The sequence below is a fragment of the Netta rufina genome, assembly GCF_964035555.1.
Source record: "Netta rufina genome assembly, chromosome: 3".
Classification (NCBI taxonomy): Eukaryota; Metazoa; Chordata; class Aves; order Anseriformes; family Anatidae; genus Netta; species Netta rufina.
Genome location: NC_140125.1, coordinates 3,281,814 through 3,303,603, shown reverse-complemented (window position 1 = coordinate 3,303,603; position 21,790 = coordinate 3,281,814). Strand labels below are relative to the sequence as shown.

General features: G+C 48.9%; 2 protein-coding genes across 3 annotated transcripts in view; both read right to left on the bottom strand.

Moving 5' to 3' along the window:
- The window catches only part of GZF1 (GDNF inducible zinc finger protein 1), a 20,883-nt gene extending 6,624 nt beyond the window's left edge, over positions 1 to 14,259 (bottom strand). Inside the window, exons 1-6 of one of the 2 annotated variants that reach the window (XM_084285061.1) lie at positions 14,062 to 14,259; positions 10,798 to 12,164; positions 9,252 to 9,346; positions 8,201 to 8,368; positions 7,007 to 7,164; positions 6,255 to 6,483 (exon numbers count right to left, since the gene is read on the bottom strand). In XM_084285061.1, coding sequence (XP_084141187.1) covers positions 6,255 to 6,483; positions 7,007 to 7,164; positions 8,201 to 8,368; positions 9,252 to 9,346; positions 10,798 to 12,143 — 1,996 coding nt within the window. In that variant the 5' untranslated portion in view covers positions 12,144 to 12,164; positions 14,062 to 14,259. Of the gene's footprint in view, positions 1 to 5,874; positions 6,484 to 7,006; positions 7,165 to 8,200; positions 8,369 to 9,251; positions 9,347 to 10,797; positions 12,165 to 14,061 lie in introns of those variants that run through there. The other variant, XM_084285060.1, reaches the window with a different exon arrangement.
- LOC311207382 (uncharacterized protein) lies at positions 14,251 to 21,790 on the bottom strand (the record flags this gene model as incomplete). The annotated part of the gene is made up of 6 exons (XM_084283386.1): positions 14,251 to 14,358; positions 15,109 to 15,266; positions 15,746 to 15,913; positions 16,409 to 16,503; positions 18,029 to 18,943; positions 20,487 to 21,790. 6 exons carry the CDS (start codon positions 21,788 to 21,790, stop codon positions 14,251 to 14,253), a joined length of 2,748 nt encoding a protein of 915 aa, XP_084139512.1.

The following is a 21,790-nucleotide window of genomic DNA, read 5'->3' as shown; positions in this document are numbered from 1 at the left end:
TGGGAGCGAGCCCAGGGCTGAACTCCCTGGGGAAGGGGAGGAGATACTGAAGGAAAGATCTCGCTGTCTTGGTAAGACATGCCCAAACTGAAGCACGATTCTCATAGTGACTGGTGGTGGTGGAGGAATACAAACACAGCAGATGTCGGAGCAGACTAGGGGAAGCAGAGGTTTTAAGCATGTGGGTTGAACAGAAAGCATATTTGTAACCCTCAGCCCCTGTGCTCACTGTGTCATGTTCCTTATTAGGCACCTTGTCACGGCTCTAGAAATTGCTGCTGAATTTTAGTGATTAGGAAAAGCCCTTTGAGCTGCAACTTCATTTATCATCTATGTTTTTAATGTCTGCCCCTTAATAGCTATCTTTGGACAAGTTAAACAAATATCAGCCTAAAACTGCCCTTCAGATTCCCACATAATCTTACAAACACGGTATTTGGAACCTGGAAAATCAAGGCCTAACTGCCTTGAACATAGTTCACTTATTTGCATGTGTTAATGCCATTTGTCATAGGAACACTAGCTCCCTCCCATTTGCAACTGAATTTACCTCAGGAGACTTGTACTAGTGGAATTAGCTGTAGCAACTTGTCAGCAAACAGTAATTAACTTTTCCCACCAGAATTTCACTTAATTTACAAGGAGGTCTGCAGTTCTGCACAACAGCGATGCTTAAGTGATGGTGGAGAAAAGAGCATTGCTGACGTAACTGGACCAGCAGCAAAGAGCTTAGGTACAGCTCAACAGGAAGAAGCCAGTAAGCTGCCTTTCTACAAGGGGTTTTGTTACGCTCGCTTTTCCAGTAGAGATCAAGTACCATTTTTATAAATGCTTTTACAACAGAGAATTTGTTCTCTTAATAGCCAAGTTTTATGTAAGCTGGAGCAGCTGGAAGATGAAGACTGGCTGAATACAAGTGTCAAACTTCACTGAGTCTCACTGTAAAGTAAAAATAATACCACCACCTGTATGACAAAGCACTGGGCTTCCACTTGCCTATTTTGCAACTAGAGAATCGTGACTTCTGGAACTCCACATCTTTCCAAAGCTTGCTCCCACTCAGAGTCCCAAGGAGTGAGCTGGCTTACTGCTTAGCTCTTTGGAGAAAGCAAAGAGAAACCAACATTTCCTGAAATGCAATTTAGCAAAACTTAATTTATATCATTATTTCCACTAGGGAAAAGGCAGTTTGCATCGCTTAGCTACCAGGCTGAGAAACACCACATCATTTCTCTTGATTGTACAGGTGTGATCAAACCAGCTGCAACTCAAACTTCCACCTTCCTTACAGCCTATCTGAACATAGGTACCTTCACCAACAAACCTAATCCAGTTGAAACCAAACTGGATTTGGTGTTACTCTACCCTACCTTCAGGGGATGGAGCCGTACGCATTGAAGTGAATAATTTTTTTAAAGGAAATTCTGGTATTCCAGCATATGCCGTTCATGTTTAGTCCTGCTTCCTTTTTGTAGCTTCTCCTAGCTTCCTCAGCAGGTTATTGGCAAAGTCAAAGGACTGTACAAAGCGTGCAGCTTGAACTGGATCCGTAACACCAACTGCGTTGGGTCTGTCTGAGCTGGAGTCACCTTTTCCCTGCAGCAGCCCGCACAGTGCTGTACTCTGCACTCGTAGCTGGAACAGCACTGATATCACTCCAGTGTTGTGTCTATTGCTGTGTAGTGCTGGCAGTACAACCACTACGCGTTTGAGGCCCTGCTTCCCAGGACGTGGCCGAACACCGCTCGTTGATGGGAAGTAGAGAATAATTTTTTTTCCTCTCTCTCTGTGCTTCCGCGCGGACTGATTGTTTCTTTTGTTTCTGTTTTTCCTCCCCATTCCCTTTCCCTTTAATTAAACCTTTCTCATCTCAAACCTTGAGTTCTCTGTGTTGTATTTTCTCCCCCTTCCTCTTTGAGGAGAGGGGGAGTGAGAGAGCGGTTGTGGTGGAGCTCGGCTGCCCACCTGAGTAAAACCACCACAGTCCTTTTTGGCGCCCAACGTGGGGCTCGAGGGTTGAGATAACAATAGCATGGATTGACGTATTTACAACTAACATATTGGTAGTCATAATGCTCGGTTTTCTGGTACTACTTTTCTGTGTGGATATGTATGTAGCCCACTCTCTGTTTTCTTTTTTCCTTTACATCCGATCGGAGAGTGTTGAAGTCTGTGCTTGTTTTTTTTATCATGTTGTGCTGTAACATACTGGCCTTCAGTTTTGTTTGGTATTCAGGCCCGGCATTGTTATCCTCCTGGTCTCATGGAGATTATCTTATTGAAAATATTAAGAATTACAGCGCCTTCTTTTTTGCCTCTAGCAGTCAATCAGTGAATAATATCGGGTGTGGTGCCTTCTACTTTTCTCCCTGTGGGCTAATTACAGCAGCCCTTCAGTATCTTGGATACCCTTGGTCAGATATTATCCTCCTATTACTAGGTCTAGTGTTCGTCTTCTTCCCCAAGGTAAAGCAATTTATTAAGAATATTATCCAAGGACCTGTCCCCAGACAAAGTTGTGGGTGGCAATGTGTGTGGGGGGATTTGGGCAGGTACCTATCACGGTTTTCTCCTCCAATGGTTCTAAATTTCACCCCTGAACAAGTACAAAATCCAAGAAAACTGGTAGAATGTTTGAAAGACGTATGCCCTGACCCTGGCAATACTAGAGAACTCCACCAGCTGGCTGCACTCTGCTGGGGTCTGGCTTACGCCTATCAGATGTCAATTAACATTGCCCAGCACCCTCAAGGGGATAGGGAGGTTCCTGAATTTGATGATGAGACAGCACACACTGTGACCACCCCAGAGGACCGACCATCTATGGTATCAGTCGCCCCTGTAGTAAAGACAAAATAGTGGAAACGGAGATCAGGTCGTTTAGTAAGGGAAGAAGCTCCTCCTACGGATGAGGGAGAAGAGGAAAATGCAGGCAGCTCTAAAGCAGCGTCATCACGGCAACATCATAGATGAATCAGAAACTACTCGGTCTCTATCCTTGAGTGAACTGCGAGAAATACGAAAAGACTTCAGTCGTCATCCAGGTGAGCACATCCTCACTTGGCTGCTTCGATGCTGGGGTAGTGGGGCCAATACCCAACAGCTAGAAGGCAATGAAGCCAAGCAGCTGGGATCCCTTTCTAGAGAAAGGCTCATTGATAGAGTAATTGGAAGAGAGGCACAAGTTACCAGCCTCTGGAGGCGAATCCTAACAGCTGTGAAAGAAAGGTATCCCCACAAAGAGGATATTGTCTACCAAGTAAACAAATGGACCACTATGGATAAGGGCCTCCAGCAGCTGCGGGAATTAGCTGTGCTGGAGATGCTTTATAGTGATTTACACAACGCCCAGGCACCTAAAGACCCTGATGAAGTCCAATGCACAGCGTCCATGTGGCGGAAATTTGTACAGGCTGCACCCCAAACACATGCCAGCACACTGGCAGTCATGGGTTGGGAGGAGGGGATGGGGCCAACTGTGGACAACGTGTCCCGTCAACTTCATAAATATAAAGAGAATCTCTCTGCCCCGGTACGGGGCTGCATTTCAGCTGTGGAGAGACTGTCCCAACGGTTAGATGAACACATAGCTTCATCCTCACCTAGACGGAAAAGTCTTTCGGCCATCAAGCGCCAGCAGTCCCCGGCTCAAACAAGGGAGAATCCGGGATGCACACCGCGAGGTACCTTGTGGTTTTATTTACGTGACCACAGGGAAGATATGAGGAAGTTGGACGGTGAACTGACCTCGGCCCTAGCTGCTCGGGTACGTGAGCTACGGAAAGATACAGCAGCAACAAAGAGGGCCCCTAGGAGGATTGCTGCCCCAGTTTCTGTTGGACAGTCCCCCAGAGGCAGTAGAAGGGATAGTATTACTCCTGACCCTGACGAAGAGACTTCTGCTTCACATTTGGAAGAATTAATTGATAGATACTCCGACCAGGACTAGTGGGGCCCTGCCTCTGGCCAGGTAGAGGAGAGGGACAACCAGATCTACTGGACTGTGTGGATTTGATGGCCTGGCACACCGGAACCGCAAAAATATAAAGCTTTAGTGGACACAGGCGCACAGTGTACCCTAATGTTGTCAGGCCACCAAGGGGCAGAACCCATCTCTATCTCCAGAGTGACAGGGGGATCCCAAGAGCTAACCATATTGGAAGCTGAAGTGAGTCTAACTGGGAATGAGTGGCAAAAGCACCCCATCGTGACTGGCCCAGAGGCTCCGTGCATCCTTGGCATAGACTACCTCAGGAAAGGGTACTTCAAGGATCCAAAAGGGTACTGGTGGGCTTTTGGCATAGCTGCCTTGAGCACAGAGAAGATGAAGCAGCTGTCTACCCTGCCTGGTCTCTCACAAGACCCTTCTGCTGTAGGATTGCTGAGGATTGAAGAACAGCAAGTGCCAATTGCGACTACAACTGTGCACCGGCGGCAATATCGCACCAACCGAGACTCCCTGATTCCTATCCATGAGTTGGTTCACCGACTGGAGAGCCAAGGAGTGATCAGCAAGACTCATTCACCTTTTAACTGTCCTATATGGCCAGTGTGAAAGTCCAATGGTGAGTGGAGGCTAACAGTGGACTATCGGGGCCTGAATGAAGTCACACCACCACTAAGTGCAGCAGTGCCAGACATGCTGGAACTCCAGTACGAACTAGAGTTAAAGGCAGCCAAGTGGTATGCTACAATCAATATTGCTAATGCATTTTTCTCTATCCCTCTAGCAGCAGCATGCAGGCCACAATTTGCTTTCACTTGGAGGGGCATTCAGTATACTTGGAATCGACTGCCCCAGGGGTGGAAACACAGCCCTACCATTTGCCATGGACTGATCCAGATGACACTGGAACAGGGGAACGCTCCTGAACACCTGCAGTACATCGATGATATCATTGTATGGGGTAACACAGCAGAAGAAGTTTTTGGGAAAGGGAAGAAAATAATTCAAATTCTCCTGAAAGCTGGCTTTGCCATTAAACAGAATAAGGTCAAGGGGCCTGCACAGGAAATCTAGTTCTTGGGAGTAAAATGGCAGGATGGACGTCGCCATATTCCGACGGATGTGATCAACAAAATAACAGTTCTGTCTCCGCCAACTAGCAAAAAACAAACACAAGCTTTCCTAGGTCTTGTGGGATTTTGGAGAATGCATGTGCCAGGCTATAGTCAGCTTGTGAGTCCTCTATATCGAGTGACTCTTTCCTCTATATCGAGTCCTCTATATCAAGGAACTCTTTCGAGTGGGGCCCCAAGCAACAACAGGCCTTTGAACAACTCAAACAAGAAATAGCTCGTGCAGTAGCCCTTGGGCCTGTCTGTACTGGACCAGCTGTGCAAAACATACCGTACACTGCAGCTGGGGAGCATGGGCTCACCTGGAGCCTCTGGCAGAAGACCCCAGGAGAAACTCGAGGTCGACCTCTGGGGTTCTGGAGCCGGGGCTATCAAGGATCAGAAGCCAATTACACCCCAACTGAAAAGGAAATATTAACAGCATATGAGGGGATTCGAGGACTGTGGTGGTTTTACTCAGGTGGGCAGCCAAGCTCCACCACAACCGCTCTCACTCCCCCTCTCCTCAAAGAGGAAGGGGGAGAAAATACAACACAGAGAACTCAAGGTTTGAGATGAGAAAGGTTTAATTAAAGGGAAAGGGAATGGGGAGGAAAAACAGAAACAAAAGAAGCAATCAGTCCGCACGGAAGCACAGAGAGAGAGGAAAAAAAATTATTCTCTACTTCCCATCAACGAGCGGTGTTCGGCCACGTCCTGGGAAGCAGGGCCTCAAACGTGTAGTGGTTGTTCAGGAGGAACAGCCCCCTCCCCCACGAGAGCCCCCCCTTTTATTGCTGAGTGTGACATCAGGTGTTACGGAATATCCCTTTGGCTGCTTTAGGTCAGCTGCCCCAGCAATGTCCCCTCCCCATCACTTGCCCACCCCCAGTCTGCTGGCGCTTGGGGGCTTGGAAGGAGTCCTGATGCTGTGCCAGCACTATGCAGCAATAGACACAACACTGGAGTGATATCAGTGCTGTTCCAGCTACGAGTGCAGAGTACAGCACTGTGTGGGCTGCTGCAGGGAAAAGGTGACTCCAGCTCAGACAGACCCAACACACCAACTTATTCTATATTCACCAGAGCATGAAGCTGTGGCTGAATAGAGTCTGTCTGCGTATGCATTACTGTCAGCTCACTTAGGGTGGTAGCTACAAGGGCTTCCTGGGGGCCGGGAGTCCCGTCTGACTTACAGTCTGTACCTGGTGCAGAGCCACTGTCATGCAGTGCAGTCACGCTCCCTGGGACAGCAGCCAAGCTCTGATAGTGGCCATTTTCTGAGAAAGACAGCAGCTTCTCTGGCATTTTAGGTGACATGTTGTAGTCTTCATCTGGGAGCTCTGTTTTGTGACCTTCATCGTTCTTAGATGCTCCTTCAACAATGACGAGGAAGGACTTCCACGGTGTGTTTTTATCGTGTATCTGAAAACAAACAGCAGAAGGTTGAACACATGATGAGAGGCAGGCAAAAGCCTGAACCCAGCTCTGGTAGAAAAGGTCTCCCTTTCCATACCCCAGAACTGTCCCCAGGCTAGGGCAGTGTACATCAAGGTTCTAATCCCTGTCCCTGGTGAGTTCGTCTGATTTTGTAAAGCATTGAACTGGCCCAACAAAAAGCCTGGCCCAGAAAATGAGTTCTCCTGTCACTTCCCAGCTGCATGGGGAACACGCTCAGAGGACACAGACCAAATCTGCCACCGAACAGGCTATGGGTGTGACCTACATGGGCCATGCCCTAGTGGATCGAGAATGGCTTCCCTGCAGACTGCAACTACTGGGTTATTTTTAATGCCCTGTCAGAGAGGATGATGTGCTAAAACCAACAAAAACTTTCAGGAATCCCCTCCAGGCCTGGCAGAGCAGAGGTCTGGCAAAATACAGACCCATCAGAGTGCTTGTGAAAGAAGGCTCGAGGGCAGAAGGCAGGGGAAGGGCAGAGCCTTACCGATGTGTGCCGCCGGAGGGTGGACTTGTCCGTGAAGGTTCGCCCGCACGCGTTGCACATGAAGGGCTTCTCCCCGGTGTGTATGCGGTGGTGCCGCTGCAGCGCGTTGAGCTGGGTGAACTGCTTCCCGCACTGGTCACAGCAGTAGGGCCGCTCGCCTGGAAGCGGAGCACAGCAGTGGGAGTGACACAGGGATGGTGGTGCTGCTCCCCGGTAACCTCATGTAGCCCCTGCCTCCATCAGCGCTACCGAGAGCACCTTTGGGAAACACCGAGGTGCCTCCAGGATTCTCACAGGAGGTTTGGCTTTGACACACAGATCTGTGCAGCCACAGAAACCACCACAACTTCTGACCTATCTATTCCACTAGCAACTAAACATCCTGTCCCAGAATGAAATTCTGCCCATTTACAAGGCAATTTGTGCGAGCATCAATATTAGAGCTTCTCATAACCAGCAGGTTTACTCCAAATATGTCTTGAACTGTCTCATTACACTTGCTGTATTAAATGCTTTTTGAAACAACCACAGGGTTACAGAGGCTCCTGTTTCCTACTTTCCTGGCTAAGGGAAAAACGATTCCAAAAACCTTTGAAACAGAGGCAAGTGGTGTCACAGAAAAAAGGGATGCCGTTCCAGAACAAGATGATGTTCCTGTCAGCATTAATTATTTACCGGTAATGCCCCCTGCTCCCCCTACAGTTACGCCACAAAATAAGGAAAGAGCAAGGCACAGCAGCCAAACAAGAATTTTGTTAGCATGGAGAACACGGGCAGGGATGCTGCCTATAGGGTGGGGCTGGGTAAGAAAGCACAGGACTTACTACACAATCAAAATAACACAAACAGTTGCAACCTGTGTTATTGCTCAGTGATGGGGAGTTTGAGAAGGCAGACAAGAAAAAAGCATTTCTGATTCCCCAAGCAGGGATGAATATTTTAGAGATTGGCCCTAAGAGTCAGGAAAAAGCACAAGGAGGTACTAGCAGAAGCAAAGTGAGTGAAAGAAACATCAAGATTCTTGATTCTACATCAAGAATCAAACCTTGCCCTTACTCGAGTCCTTGCTGGGTAGGAATTCAAGTAGTGGGAAATCCTAACTGAGAAATCCCTCATGTGAGTTGTGCAGCTGGGAGATCTAAGTCTTTACACCGTGGTGGTTTGTTTCAAACAAAAATAAAGAGCACCTCCTACCTGTGTGAACCTTGATATGCTGGTAAAGCGAGTTCCTCTGTGCAAATGTTCTGAAGCAGACTTCACATTTAAACGGTTTGGATCCAGTATGGATTCTGTTATGGTGCTTCAAGTACTCCTTGGAGGCAAAGCTCTTCCCACACGTTTCGCACATAAAAGGCCTTTCTCCTGCACCAAGGGCGAGGAGGAGAGTTAAACCAAGGTAGCATTTGCGAATGGTACATCGCATGCAAGAACTGAAAGCTCCTGGACACAAATAAACCACGTGCCAACCTCACAAAGCATCTGCACCCACTGCGACAGCAGTGATCTTCACACAAAGCTCAGAGATTTCTTCCAAGAAGCCTGCACAAAGCATGCCAAGTGCAAGGGGAACCACGCCTCTCTAGATCAAAGGCCCCCACCTGTAAGCAGCTATTCACTTCTGGAAAAGCATTCTTGTAAATACATTTCTTTGTCATGTAGTGTTTTCTGCCAGCCGTGTTCAGTTACTAGTTAACCAGCAGAAAGCAGACTAGTTTTAAGAGGATTCAATTAGAGATGCACACATGTCACATACAGCTCACCAGCGGGACACAGCATCAATTCCAAACACCAATTTAGGCTTCAAAAGCTACCCAAGAGAAGGACACACGCTTTTAACAAGATTGCTTAGCAGACCAGCAAGTGCCAAGACAAGTTTTACATCCCTTGGGCAACTCTTCCAAGGCTTACAGGGAAATCCTTTTTTTCTTAAGAATCCAACCAGACCTGTCATGGATGCTAGATCTTTGGATATTGATGAACACCCAAAGCGGTCCCAGTCCACACTTAGGTGCCAGATCCCAGGCAGCAGGGAGTTTCCTTTCTCTTTAATAAGCTGCTTTTACTCTTTCCACTGTCTGCTCATCTACTTGTAAGAACGTTTCTCAGAAAAACTGTGTCTAGGGACGAGGAAGTCTAGTTTTGCATCAAAACCAGAAGGGCATGCGACTCTGGAATAAAAATCAGACCTCCTGGTTTCACAGCAGGCTGCCTCCAATACACAGCACACTGTCGAAGAAAGCCTTACCTGTGTGGCATCGTTTGTGATATATTAGCATGTGATTCTGAGTGAACCTGGCACCACACTCATCACAGACAAAAGGTTTTTCACCAGTATGGATTCTGAAACGAGAAAGCCACGTTAAAAGACCAATGTCTATTTCTCTCCTTTGCAGCACAGCACAAGCTGTCTTTACTTTGTGAAGAATTGCTGTGTGCCTGCACAAGGCTTTACTGTCCCTTGGAAATACCTCTGGCCAGGCCCAGTTCTGTGCTTCCTGCAGGGCTGCTTTGATGGCACTGGGCTGCGTAAGCAAGGCCCAGATCCAGATTTATTTATTTATTTATTTTAAGTAAAAGCAAATTGTTAAGGTTAGAAATTAAGTAAGGTTTAGAAAAGCCTACATTCAAACTGAGAGACCGCAAGAAAGATGTCATCATCTTGTGACCTGAAGAGCAGATCTGTGCCACTGGCAGTACGGGTACACTGCTCCATGCAGCATGGGATTGCTGCTCCCGCAGGGCCGTCATCAGGAGGTGAGTGAATGGCCACAGCTGGAAGGAGCAGCACGGCATGCCTCCTTCCTGACCCCCGGGAAGCTGAGTACAGGAGGAGCAGTGCACAGAACTGTCGCCTGTGCCAGTCTCCAGGTCCCTCTAGCTTAGATTTTCACCCCCTGGTGAAAATCAGGGATCCTTTGAATACTGCTGCAGGACCTCAGCCCTAGATGTAAACGTTTCTATGAGAAGATGAAGAACTCTCCCTACGGACTGTCACAACACGCGCATTAGGGCAGCCCGCAGCTTCCTGCGCTCAGCAGGCTTACTGAATGCTCACAGCAGCACTCGCTGGAGGAGGAGCTCAGCTGTGCCAACCACCTGGCTGCAAGCAGCACAAAACCATGACCAGTGGCTGGAGAAGGACACGTGATGAGCACGAAATCCCACCCAGCTGCGCCAGCCTTGGGACACTGCTAAAAGCAGGGCACAGCCCTTAGAAACACAGAAGCAACGCCTCGCTAAAAAGCCTCTCCCAGGAGCTCCTGAGACCGCGTGTTTGTGCTACACCTGACCCCGCCGGTTCTGCTCTGGGTGCCTGCACGCAGCGCCACACTGGCCTCTTCCCAGTCCAATTTCAGTTGTTTTCTAGGCTTAGCACCCAACTCTGGTGTTCTTCCACGTAATACAGTATTTTGGTACTTACTGCATAACATTTTGCTACTGAGTATAAAGAGGCATCAACATAGCTGAAATAATTATAGCCCTGAGCACACAAATGATTCAGCACAGTGTTGCTTTCCTCATGGGAAGCGTCCCTCGATAGGTGCACTCCCACAAGAAAACTTAGCTGCACAACAGCAGGCCTCAGCCCGTGCACGTCTACTTGGCTGAAAGAGAATGACAGCAACTCCCTTAACCTGAAAAGCAGGAGAAAAGCCATGAAAAAGGAAAAACTGAAGCTTTCCAGTCAGTCACGTTTCACATTCCCACTTCACTGGAAGGTTCAAGGTGTGATCCAGGGGATTCTGCTTCTCCCCCCAGAATCTAGCAAGGCCAGGTAAGTCTGTTCATACCTCATGTGTGTTTTAAGTGCTGAAGGCTGAGAAAATTTAGCCTCACACTCTGTGCACCCATAAGGCTTGTCGCCTGTATGCGTCCTTTCATGGAGCCTCAAGGCAGTTTTGGAGCTCAACCCCTTTCCACACTGCTGGCACTGATGACGCTCCCCACCACCCTCATGAACCTGGAGAATGTGCCTCTTGACGTCCTTCTTCCTCTTGAACTTCTTACCGCAGAGCTCACAAGGGAAGTGGCGCTCGCTGCTGTGGACATGGCGCTGATGGCTTTTTAGGTTGCACCGGTTGGCAAAGGTCTGACTGCAGGTGTCACACCGATAAATAATTTCGGCTGCGATGCCGTGGCTGTGTTTGATGTGCTTGAGGAAGCTCTTCTCGTACAGGAATTCCTTCTCACACGTGCTGCACTTGAAGTTACTGCCTCGTTTCTTCTTATCCTCTTCGGATTTGTTCAGGCTTTCCTCCGATTCGAAGTTGCCATCGCATTCTTCACTTTCGGGTTTGATGGCGTTCTGCGCCTGCTCCTCTTCCCTCTCCCTGTCACACACCTCCGGGTCCTGTGGGTAGCTGTCCTCTTCTGCAGCACCCTCGGCATTCTTCTGCTGCTCCCTCAGCCTCCTCGTGTACTTCTTCTTTGGAATTTCCACAAATACTTTCCTCCCAGCCAGCCTCCCGCTCGCCCTCCTGATTTTGGCGTATGGGGGCTTCATCATTTCCTTCTTTTTGTCCATTTTCTCTTTGGATTTGGCAGCCGGCACCTCAGGGAGCACTCCATTTCTGGGCCTGTCTGTTGGGGAATCTGGAGGATCCAGAGGATGGTCGGCCCGGCCAGCTTCTGCCACAGCAGCTGCTTTGGACTCCTGTGAAACACTCAGCTGGGCTGTACTCTCTTCCTCCGAGTTCTGTGATTCAGAGAAGTTTTGCAGCTCCAAAAGCACTGACTCAAGCATCTGCTTCTTCAGTTGGAAGCAGGTTTCTGAGAGGTCCAAACACTTCAGCTTTTCGGCTATCTCGAGCATCCGCTGCACTCTGTCCTCTTCCACCTCTACCTTAGCAGTGTAGACAAACTCCAGAAACGAGGCAAAGTCAGCAACCTGCACCTCATTCAAGAAGACATTGGTTCTCGGGCCGTCCACGCTCTTCTCGTTAAGGAACACTTCCTTGAAGAACTTACTGGTTGCTGCCAGCACAGCCTTGTGAGCCACAAACTCTGCCCTGACGCCCTGGTACTCCACGCTGACTGTCACGTCACAGAGGTGGCCCAGGAGGCGCAGCTGATGCATCTCATTCAGCAGGTTGATGGGCGACGACTTGGACTCCAGGAGAACCGCGTTGCTTTCCATCTTGCTGCTCCCTGCAAAAGGCTGTTAACAACACTGCATGTTAATTAGCAGGAAGCTGACCAAACCCAGAGACCTGAGCAGCCACAAGTCCCGTCCAGACTTCTGAGCGCGTTTCATGACAGATTCAAGCACCTCAGGTGCCCGAGCATAAGCAACCGGGCTGTCAAAGGAGCATGGTCAGAAGTCTGTCTGGAAGCACTGGCAGGACTCCCAAAGCACCCCCCTGAGCGGTAATGCCTAAGAACACTCTGCCAGTCACACACAGATTTCTCGGAAGTTAATTTGATTTTAAATCTCAACTGTAACTTTACCTGAAACACCAGATAGTATTAGAAAGCACAACAGGGACAAAGCAAACAGAGAAAAATCAAAAGGAATGTTTTCATTAAGACATGCATAACTAAGAAACTGTTGTCCCTCCTAATCAGGCAGTAGGAGAAAGGTGAGTTTAAGTGACCTGCAATCCTAATTAAATACTTCCTTAAACAGCCTTTTCCGGTAAGACTTTTAAACAAGATTTGGATAAACTCCTGAAATCCTGCCTGACTCAGGCAAAGGAAACCGCATAAATATATTGTCAGACTGTAAACCCAAGGAACCCCAAACCTTCCCAAAGTGGTGTCTTTTGTGAAGCAATCCCTCACTCAGACTTACAGCCCCCACTTTCTGAATGCCCATTTGCAGTCCTACCAGGGCTTCACCATTTCCAAAACCACTTGGTTGGTACTTTTTTTCCAGCCAACGTTTTAAGTTGCTCCAAAGTTCTCAAGGGAACTGAAGTGTTTTTTTCTGTTTCACAGAAACAAACAGTGTTTGCAAAGCCAGCAAAGCCTGGCCGGGCAATACACTGCCTTTCACTGTCTAACTATGGATGCCCGCATTTTGTATCTGAAAAAATTCTTTCCACTTCCCAACAGGAAAGTTTCTTTTCCCTGTCCAATCTCAGGTACAGTAGATTTGCCGTGTTTTATACATGAGACACTAGAAATCTTGCTCAGAACAACAGAACCAAGTTTTCAAGTGGAGCACAATTTATATTAACTGTAATGAAGCTCTACTATGTGATAAAGAGACAGGAGAGCAGTATTCGGAGAAGAGCACACACAATCCACCTCAGGTGCCCAAACCTCCATCCTGGATTCTACAGGAAAAGATAATCCTGAGAACCACAGCCTCCTTATTTCCTAACCTGTGAGTCTTTAGCTCTGTAAGTTTAATATTAAAGTTTTGAAATAGTTACGCTGACACTATTATAACAAATACCTAAAAAAATCTGTTACCGCATTAGGCTTACTAGACCTCAACAGGAGACGATGATGACAGAGAAGGCACTCTTCTGCTCCACCAGCTCAGAGCACGGTGAACATCTCAGAATGTCGCCCACTTTTACAACCCAACGCTATGCTTCAGTTTTGACTGACTTTTTTTTAAATGAATGATGTAATGTGCCTCCTGGCTGAAAGGATGACGTGTTAACAATCAGAAAAGAACGTTTTTAAAGTTAATTTCCCCTCTCTGTACCTATCCATGCCTTTCCTTCTCCTGGTTATGTGACACATCAGCATGCATTGCATGCCTTACCTGAAATAACCAGCGGTGGTGGAACTTCACCTTTTTTTTTTTCTTTTTTTTTTTTTTCCCCCCCTAACACGATTATTTTAACTATTCACGAAGCGTCTATCGTCTTCCCACCTACCATCACGTGCAGACACAGCGCTGCCCTGCAGGGAGGGCGAAATCAAGGCCCAAACTTCTCCCTCTGCGAGGAGCCAGCTCCTGGCCGCGCTGGGGGGCCGTTGGTCCGGGGAGCCGTTAGCCGGCGCCTCACGCCGCCGTGTGCCCGTTACCGCCACCCCCGGGGGCCGCCCCCCCAGCCCCAGCCCCAGCCCCAGCCCCAGCCCCCCGGGCCCCACCTCACCTGTGTGCGGGGCGGTGCCGCTCCGCTCCGCTCCGCTCCGTCCCAGTCGGTCCCGGGCCGCTCCTCAGGCGCGGGCGGCGGCCGGAAGCGCGGCGGCGGCGGCGGCGGAAGTCGCGTCGGAGGCGGCGGGGCCGGGCGTCGCTAGGCAACGCGGGCGGCGCCCGGCGCGCGCTCGCTCGCGCTCCGTCGTCAGGCGCGGGCGGGCTCGTGCAGCGGGCGGATGCGCGCCCAGTTGTGCGCGCGGCGCGCCGGCGGGCCCGCCAGGAAACTGCGCCACGGGGCCGCGCCGCCGTGCACCTGCGGGGGGAGGGGGGGAGAAAGGAGGCGGCTCAGCGGGCCGGGCTGTGGCCACGGCCGTGGCTATGGCTATGGCTATGGCTATGGCTATGGCTATGGCTATGGCTATGGCTATGGGTATGGTCACGGTTATGGTCACGGTTATGGCCGCGGCTGTGATCTGCTCCTGCTTGCAGGCCGCCCGTCGCCATCCCGAACAAAGCAGCTCCCCAGAACCCCCCGCGATCCAGCCCCCAGCCCTCGTCCCCCGATTTCTTTTTCTTTCTGTGAGGAATGTTTTAACAATTCGTGTCCATAAAGAACAGTCCTGTCTGCCTCTGGGCCCTGCACTGGCAATTTAATTCGTGAACCACAGATGCAGTGTGTCCCAGTCTCCCCCTCATTCTAGTCAATTTATCAAGTCTTCAGAAAATACTCCTCAAATTTATGAACCTGTTTGCCTTTGTTATTCCGGACTTCTATTTCTAACAGTTACAGCCCTTTTTTTTTTTTTGGCTTCTTCGAGATTAACTTAACACTGCTACAGGTGTGACTGTCCCTGTGAATGGCTGGTGAGGAATGTTTTAATTACTCATGAGGTGTCAGTAAGAAAGCTGTTTGTGTTTGTATGAAGTCTTTGATGTCTGGGGGTTTCAGAACTGATAACAACTACTGACTGTTATGGGATACTATGCAAGCCTCTGATATCATTTCTAACATTTCCGATCAGCACCAGCACAGCCTGAGCGCAGGCAGGCAGGGCGCACATACCGCCACGTGTCTGCGCAGCGTGGACATGTCCGTGAAGGCTCTCTCGCATGCCCGGCACTTGTACGGCTTCTCCCCAGTGTGGATGCGCTGGTGGCGCCGCAGGGCGCCCTGCTGGGTGAAGGTTTTCCCACACTGCTCACAGAAGTACGGGCGGGTCTCTGAAAAACAAGGGAACTGCAGTCAGAGACCTGGAAGGCTGGCTCTTCTGGTCTGGATTTCAGCACAAAAAAAAAAGCATACAGAAGGCTGAAAAGATGAATGCTGGGATAAAGCTGCGCACCTAGGGCCCCAGCTATGTTTCTCCTGGCTTCTAAGGCCACGTGATAAATGTTTCTAAGCCTTCCCTGGCTGCGATGCAAAGCCTAAGCACAGCTCTTGCAAGGGGAATGCAGCAACTACAGTCACATTCTCCAGCAGCACCAAGTTGTCTGTCTGCTGTGCAAGCACCATTCAATATGGCAGCACCTTGCACTTTTTAACAAGTCAGGATCGTGAGGAGTCCTGCTTCTCCTCACTGCCTAACTCAAGGAGCTTGTAACAGTGTTTCTGGAATAAAAAAGTCACCATCCCAACTGTGAAGTACTTCAGACTCGAAATTCTGTGCCATTCATTTTCCCAGCCCCGACAGTTTCGTTACCTGCATGGACGTTGCTGTGCTGAGCCAGCGAGGCTCGCAAGCCGAACGTCTTCCCACAGACCTCACACTTGTATGGCTTCACACCCATGTGGCATCGTTTATGGCATTTTAGGTATTCATTGGTGGCAAAGTGCTTTCCGCACACGTCGCATTTGAAGAGGCGCTCTCCTGAGAACAAGGGAAAAGGCACTCTGAATTCTCGCAGCAGTCTGCACCCAAAACTCCCTCCTGGCTCAGAGCTGCAGAAGGTTCCCTTCTGCATGTTTAACTTCCTGATGCTTTTTACTCATTCAAATATTTTTCTCCCCAGAATTACTTATTTCACAATTTTAAGCTTTTGTTTATTTGAGTTCCTCGTGGCTTTGTTTATCCTTTGATGCTGTCCTTGGCCCTCTGCGTAGGAAGTCCCTTGGGACCATGCTCCCTCCCTCACTCTACCCTTAACTACGCTTTCAGCGCACAAGGCTCCAGCCCCACCCCGCCACTTCCAATTCTCTACCTCAAAGTTAGTTTTCATATGCCTTTCAACCCCTGTACTTCCCAGTACTTGGAAGTTTCTTCTCTGAGCTAGTGAACAAAAAATCATGCACCTTCAAATCCCTACTCTCTCTTTTCAGGCAGCAGCAGGAGGCAATGGAAGGAACACAAGTCTTTAATGCTCACCTGTATGTGTCCTTTTGTGGCCAGTGAGTTTCCCTTTATCAGCAAAGCAAGCCCCGCAGTCTTCACAAATGTATGGCTTTTCCCCTGTATGGGACCTAAATGAAGCGAAACACAAACGCCTGTTAATAAAATGGCTCCCACAGGGTGTTTTTAAGACACCCTTGCTGCTTGAAGTTATGCTCTACACAGTACAGGATGCACGCTTCGTTTCGTCAGATGAAGGTCACTGGGAAAAAACACATTCTGCTCAGTCAGGAGAGAGAACATTTACCAGTACTGGTGCTATGTAAAGCTCTCTCGTTTAAGGATTTACCTTTGTCCTCACTCTAAGGCCCTTGAAAAATCCACCTTCCTCTCACAGGTTGCAGTTTGCAGTGTAAGTACTGGAAAGGAGACAACGGGGAAGACAACAGGCTGCTGCCATGCTACCATCTGAACGCATCCCAAGCGTCCCCAGCACGCTGCCAGCAGCAGCTCTCTCCAGACTCTGCGGGTGGCGTTCTCGCCCTCCGTAATCCCTCACAGCCCTGTGCCTCTGGCTTGCAAGCTTCCAAATGGAATATCCTGCCCAGTTCAAGTCAAAAGGCGCAAAAGTCAAGCAAGTTTTTCCTTGCTTGATGCCTGATTTTAAACCAGCTCATACCAAAGAACGTCTGAGCCAGAGGTCCTGACTTATCATCTTAACGTTGTGCTGACCTTCCTTACTGCAGCCCACGCAGCACGATTTGCAAAATCACGCCTGATTTTGAGTTGTTGGGCAGAATGCTGCAGATATGAGACAGGCAGTTACCCAACACAAATCCCGTGAGTCACTGTTTTGTTGCAATTTGTCCCAATTTTAGGCCTCGTCTTACCCTGTGACAGCACAGCCCCGCTGCCTTTCAGCTGACACAGCCCCGCAGTTTATCACTCTGCAATCAGCACACTTCACAATTTTTAGATCGTTGTAAGAATGCTTAGGAGACAGAAAAACGTTACCATCCCCACCACACGGGCCCAGTCTCAAAGGATGGGATTTCTCTCACCCAGTTTAGCCCTCCCACAGTTCACCTCCTGTTCCGAGCTACCCGCTAGGCTCTCTGGAAAAAGATGGGAAATTCCATGGGATGATTCATGCCCTCCCGGGAGAGAAAACATCTAGCACGGACCCCACCAGGGAGCAATTCACCCGATCTAGTTACGCTGACTACAGAGGGAGCCCAGATGAGAAGTCCAGCTCTTGTATCACACAGAAGAAATTAAATCCCATACCAAAAGGCTCACTGACACAGAAAAAGCAGGGCTCTCCTTTCGGGTCTCCAAGTCCTTGGCTCATTTTTCAGCTCACTTCTCATCAGTGAGGGCCATCGTCTGATTTTGAAACCTGTTTCAAGTGACTGGCTTTTGCTGACAAGTTCGGATAGAGCATCTGTTTCAAAATCCCTGCCAAAACTGATGCAATGACCAGATGCAGACAAAGCCTTAACATAAAACAATTAATCACAGATTACAGATCACATCCTATCCCTGCACTCCTGTCATAAGGACACGGAGGGAGAATGACTCAGAACTGGGAGACAGAGGAGGAAAAAGAAGTGCGCTGGGCATGCAGTAATGGGAGAAGCAGGACTGGAGGCTGACCTGGTATGGATCTTAAGCTGTGATGGCTGAGCAAACTTTGCATGACAAACGCCACATTCGTAGGGCTTTTCTCCTGTGTGTGTCCGCATATGAAACACAAGCGCTGTCCGGGAGCTGAGGATCTTCCCACAGACGGAGCAGAGAGGGCGTTTGACTCTGCCCTCATGCTTCCGCACATGATGCGTCCTCACATCTCTCTTCCTTTTAAAAGCGGCATTGCAAAGGGTGCAGGCAAACTGCCTTTCTTCACTGTGCACACAAGCTCGATGCTCCTTCCAGCTGTTGTAGCTAGCAAACGACTTGCTGCAGACATCACACTGATAGACTTTGCCGGGCAAGCACTGATGGACATCTCTGCAGTGATCCACATATTTTTTCCGGGAAACGAACTGCTCATTACACTTATCACATGTTATTACATAGGCAGATTTCTTATTCACCCCATTTTTATTTACCTTCTTCATTTTGAAGTCTTTGTCTGATTCACATTCTTCAGCATCCTTCTCATTAGAGCATTCTTCACCCCCATCGCCCTCAGTACAGGCATCCTCATTACCATCTTCAGCTTCTGAATACCCTGCTTCATAACCTACCCCCTCCTCTCCCTTCACACTCATTTCACCTGCAGCTTCATCCCCTTCTTCATTCAGTTTTTCCCTTCTGGCTCCAGCTTCCTTATACTTCTGCTTCTGTTCTTGCTCATTGCTACCGTCTGCCTTAGGAGCAGGTTCCTCCTCATGGCTTGCAGCCCCTCTGAGCTCAGCACACTTCTGTAGTTCAGCCTCTGAGGCCCCATTCCACGTCCCCCTCTCAGGGTCTTCGCTGCCGCCCGCTGCACTTGGTCTGCATGCAGGTGGAGCTACCATCCAGCAGACCGGCAAAAGTTTCCTCTCTTGCCCAGATTCATGGATTTTTCTGTTGAAACAAACAAACAACAGGGCACAACTTCAATAGGTTTAATAGTTTCAATTCAGGCATGTTTGTCTTGAAGGAAGGGTTGTTTCCTTTTAACCTCTCCTCACATCATTCTGAGAATTAACAGCACGGCGGGAGAGCCGCACAGGGAAGTTTTGCAAGGAGTTGGATCTTGCAATTAAACAAAACCAAAATGTCTCAGAGTTCATCAAAGTTGGAGTCTCTCACGTACACTTAGTTGTCATCTGACCAGCAACCAAGGATGGACTGTAAATTTTCCTCCAAGACCATGGTGGGCAGCATAAGACATTGACGACTGAAAACAAGGGAAATCTAGAGTAACCACCCACATGGAAAACCAGAACAGAGCCCCTCATAAGCCACCAGTCAAGGCAATTAACTCTACTCACCACTAGTCAGGACATGGACCATGAACTGCCAAGGTTCTCAAAGCAGGTCAGGCATGAATCTGCCAGAAATCACGTCAGGACAGCAGACAGAGCCTTACAGTACATGGATGTGCTGGAGAGCCTCTTACACCCCCTATGAATTTAGTCTCCAAACATGGAATAAACACGTGCTTTTTTAAAAAAATCAAATACAGTTTGAGGTACTCTTGGTGGACCTTTGATTATTAAATAACAAGACCAGATACTAGCAGCTCTCTTGCCTCGGAGAAGAGCAGTCCTTATGGCTCGCTTACCTGAAACCAGGATTTGGCATGAGTTAAAGCGTGCCCTCAATGGAAGGCCGAGCCTACGCTTGAAAGGCTAACAGGTACAGGTTTAAAATCATTTGACTCAGGGCCTATGGCACACAACCTGTGTTACCTTCAGCACTACAGATAATCCAAAATGTAAAGCACAGTCCCAACTTGGATTTACTCTGGGAAGCACAGAGCAGAAGTGCAGAAGAACAATATGGAACAACTTCTAACACTTTATGACACCAGGAGTTACCCGGTCTTGTAACTTCTTTTATCCCCACTTTCTCCATTTCACCAGATTTTTGATTGATCCGATGGTATTTTCAAATAATTTAGCTTCCTTAATCTTTATTTTGGAATCCATCCTGGAGTGAATTACTAGTATTACCATTTTTTAGATAAGAATTAGATATTAAGAAATCTATTGCTGGAGAATTAGATATTAAGAATCAAGAAAGCACTGGCATTAGAGAAAGAGGAAAGACATTTTTTGTGCATTTTAAACGGGTGCTGGTCCTTTCCAGATTCCTATTTAAAAACTGAACTTTGAGGCTTCCAAAATCACTTGGGAGATCCAGTTGCACAAGATGTCTTTGATTCAACAGGAAGCGCTTGCCTGAATTCCCAGTTCGGAAACCTCAATCCCGTAACGCAGACTGAGAGCCCGGTGAAGTAACCCCCCAAAAATCTATGCCGATTTCAACACCCTTCTGATCAGCTCCAAGGAATTCTGGAAGTGAAGCATTCAGCAGCAATGCTTTCATCCTGCTGCCCAGAAACAGCATGCGTTTTCCTCTGCACACACAGGCACATGCACACGCTCCCTGAACACTGTACCTGACGTGGGTGTTGTAAGCAGACCTCTGAGCAAAGCTGGCAGGGCAGCGCTCGCATTTGTACGGCTTCTCCCCTGTGTGTGTTCGTATGTGGACCGTCAGGCCACACTTGGAGCTGATGACCTTGTCGCAGTACGGGCACGCCTGCGGCTCCTGCTTCTTCTTGTGTACCCTCCGGACATGGTCGCTGATGTCCTTCTGGCGCTTAAACCTCTCGGCACATAAGAGGCAGGAAAAGCCCCGCTCCTCACCGTGAATGGTGAGGTGATGCTGCCTGAGGTTTTGGTGGCTGGAGAAGAGCTGCTGGCACACGCTGCAGCTGTGCTTGACAGCCAGATGCACGCCGTGCTGGAGCTCCATGTGTGACCGGTACTGCTCGGTAACGCAGAACGATGCGTTGCACTTCTCACATGCCATCTGTGGCAAGACTTTCGCCACGCGCCGCGGTGATTTCCTACGTTCTGTTTTACTGCTAGATTTGGAAGTTAAACCGTTCTCATCTTCCCACTGCTCGGGCAGCGTACTGCTAATCACTACGCAGGCTTCCTTTGACTTGGTTTGAGTTGCAGGAGAATGACTGTTGTGTTCGGGACTAGTGACACCCGTGCTGAGGCTGCTTCTGGCGTCTGTCTTGTTACATTTTGGTGGCTTTGCTGCCCTGGATTTTGGTTCTGGAAAGGCAGTGCCCTGCTGCTCCAGACTTGCTGGTTGGCCTTCAACGAGCTCGTAACCAGCCAGCAGCTTTTTATGTTTTGGCCTGTCCCAGAGTTTCCCCTGTATGGGTACTGCCATCACTTGCGAAGAGCTGCTCCCTCCGCGGTCCTCTTCCTGCTGGATGTGAGGCCACTGTGCTCCACCATTTTCGCATGGCCAACCTTGCAGATGGAGGCTCAAATCTAAGCCCTTCTTGCCCTCTGCTCTCACTTCTTCACAAACGTCAAGCAAATCCTTGCACTCAAGTCTTTCGGCTATTACCTTCATTCGATGCAGTTTTTCCACTTCAATCTCTACTTCTGCGGTGTACACAAACTCCAGAAAAGAGGTGAACTCTTCCATGCAAATGTCTTGTAGAGTCACCGTGCAATTCTTGGTGTCCAGCATCTCATCACGCAGGAAAAGTCCTTTGAAATAATTGCTGGAAGCTGCCAAGACAGCTTTGTGAACCAGAAACTCCTCCTGAGTTCCCAGATGCTGCGTGTGAATTGTCACATCGCAGAGGTGACCCGACCGGTACAGGGAATGCAGGGCCCTCAGGAGGTTAGGAGCAGCAACCTTGGATTTCATCAGAATTTTCTTCTTCTCCAT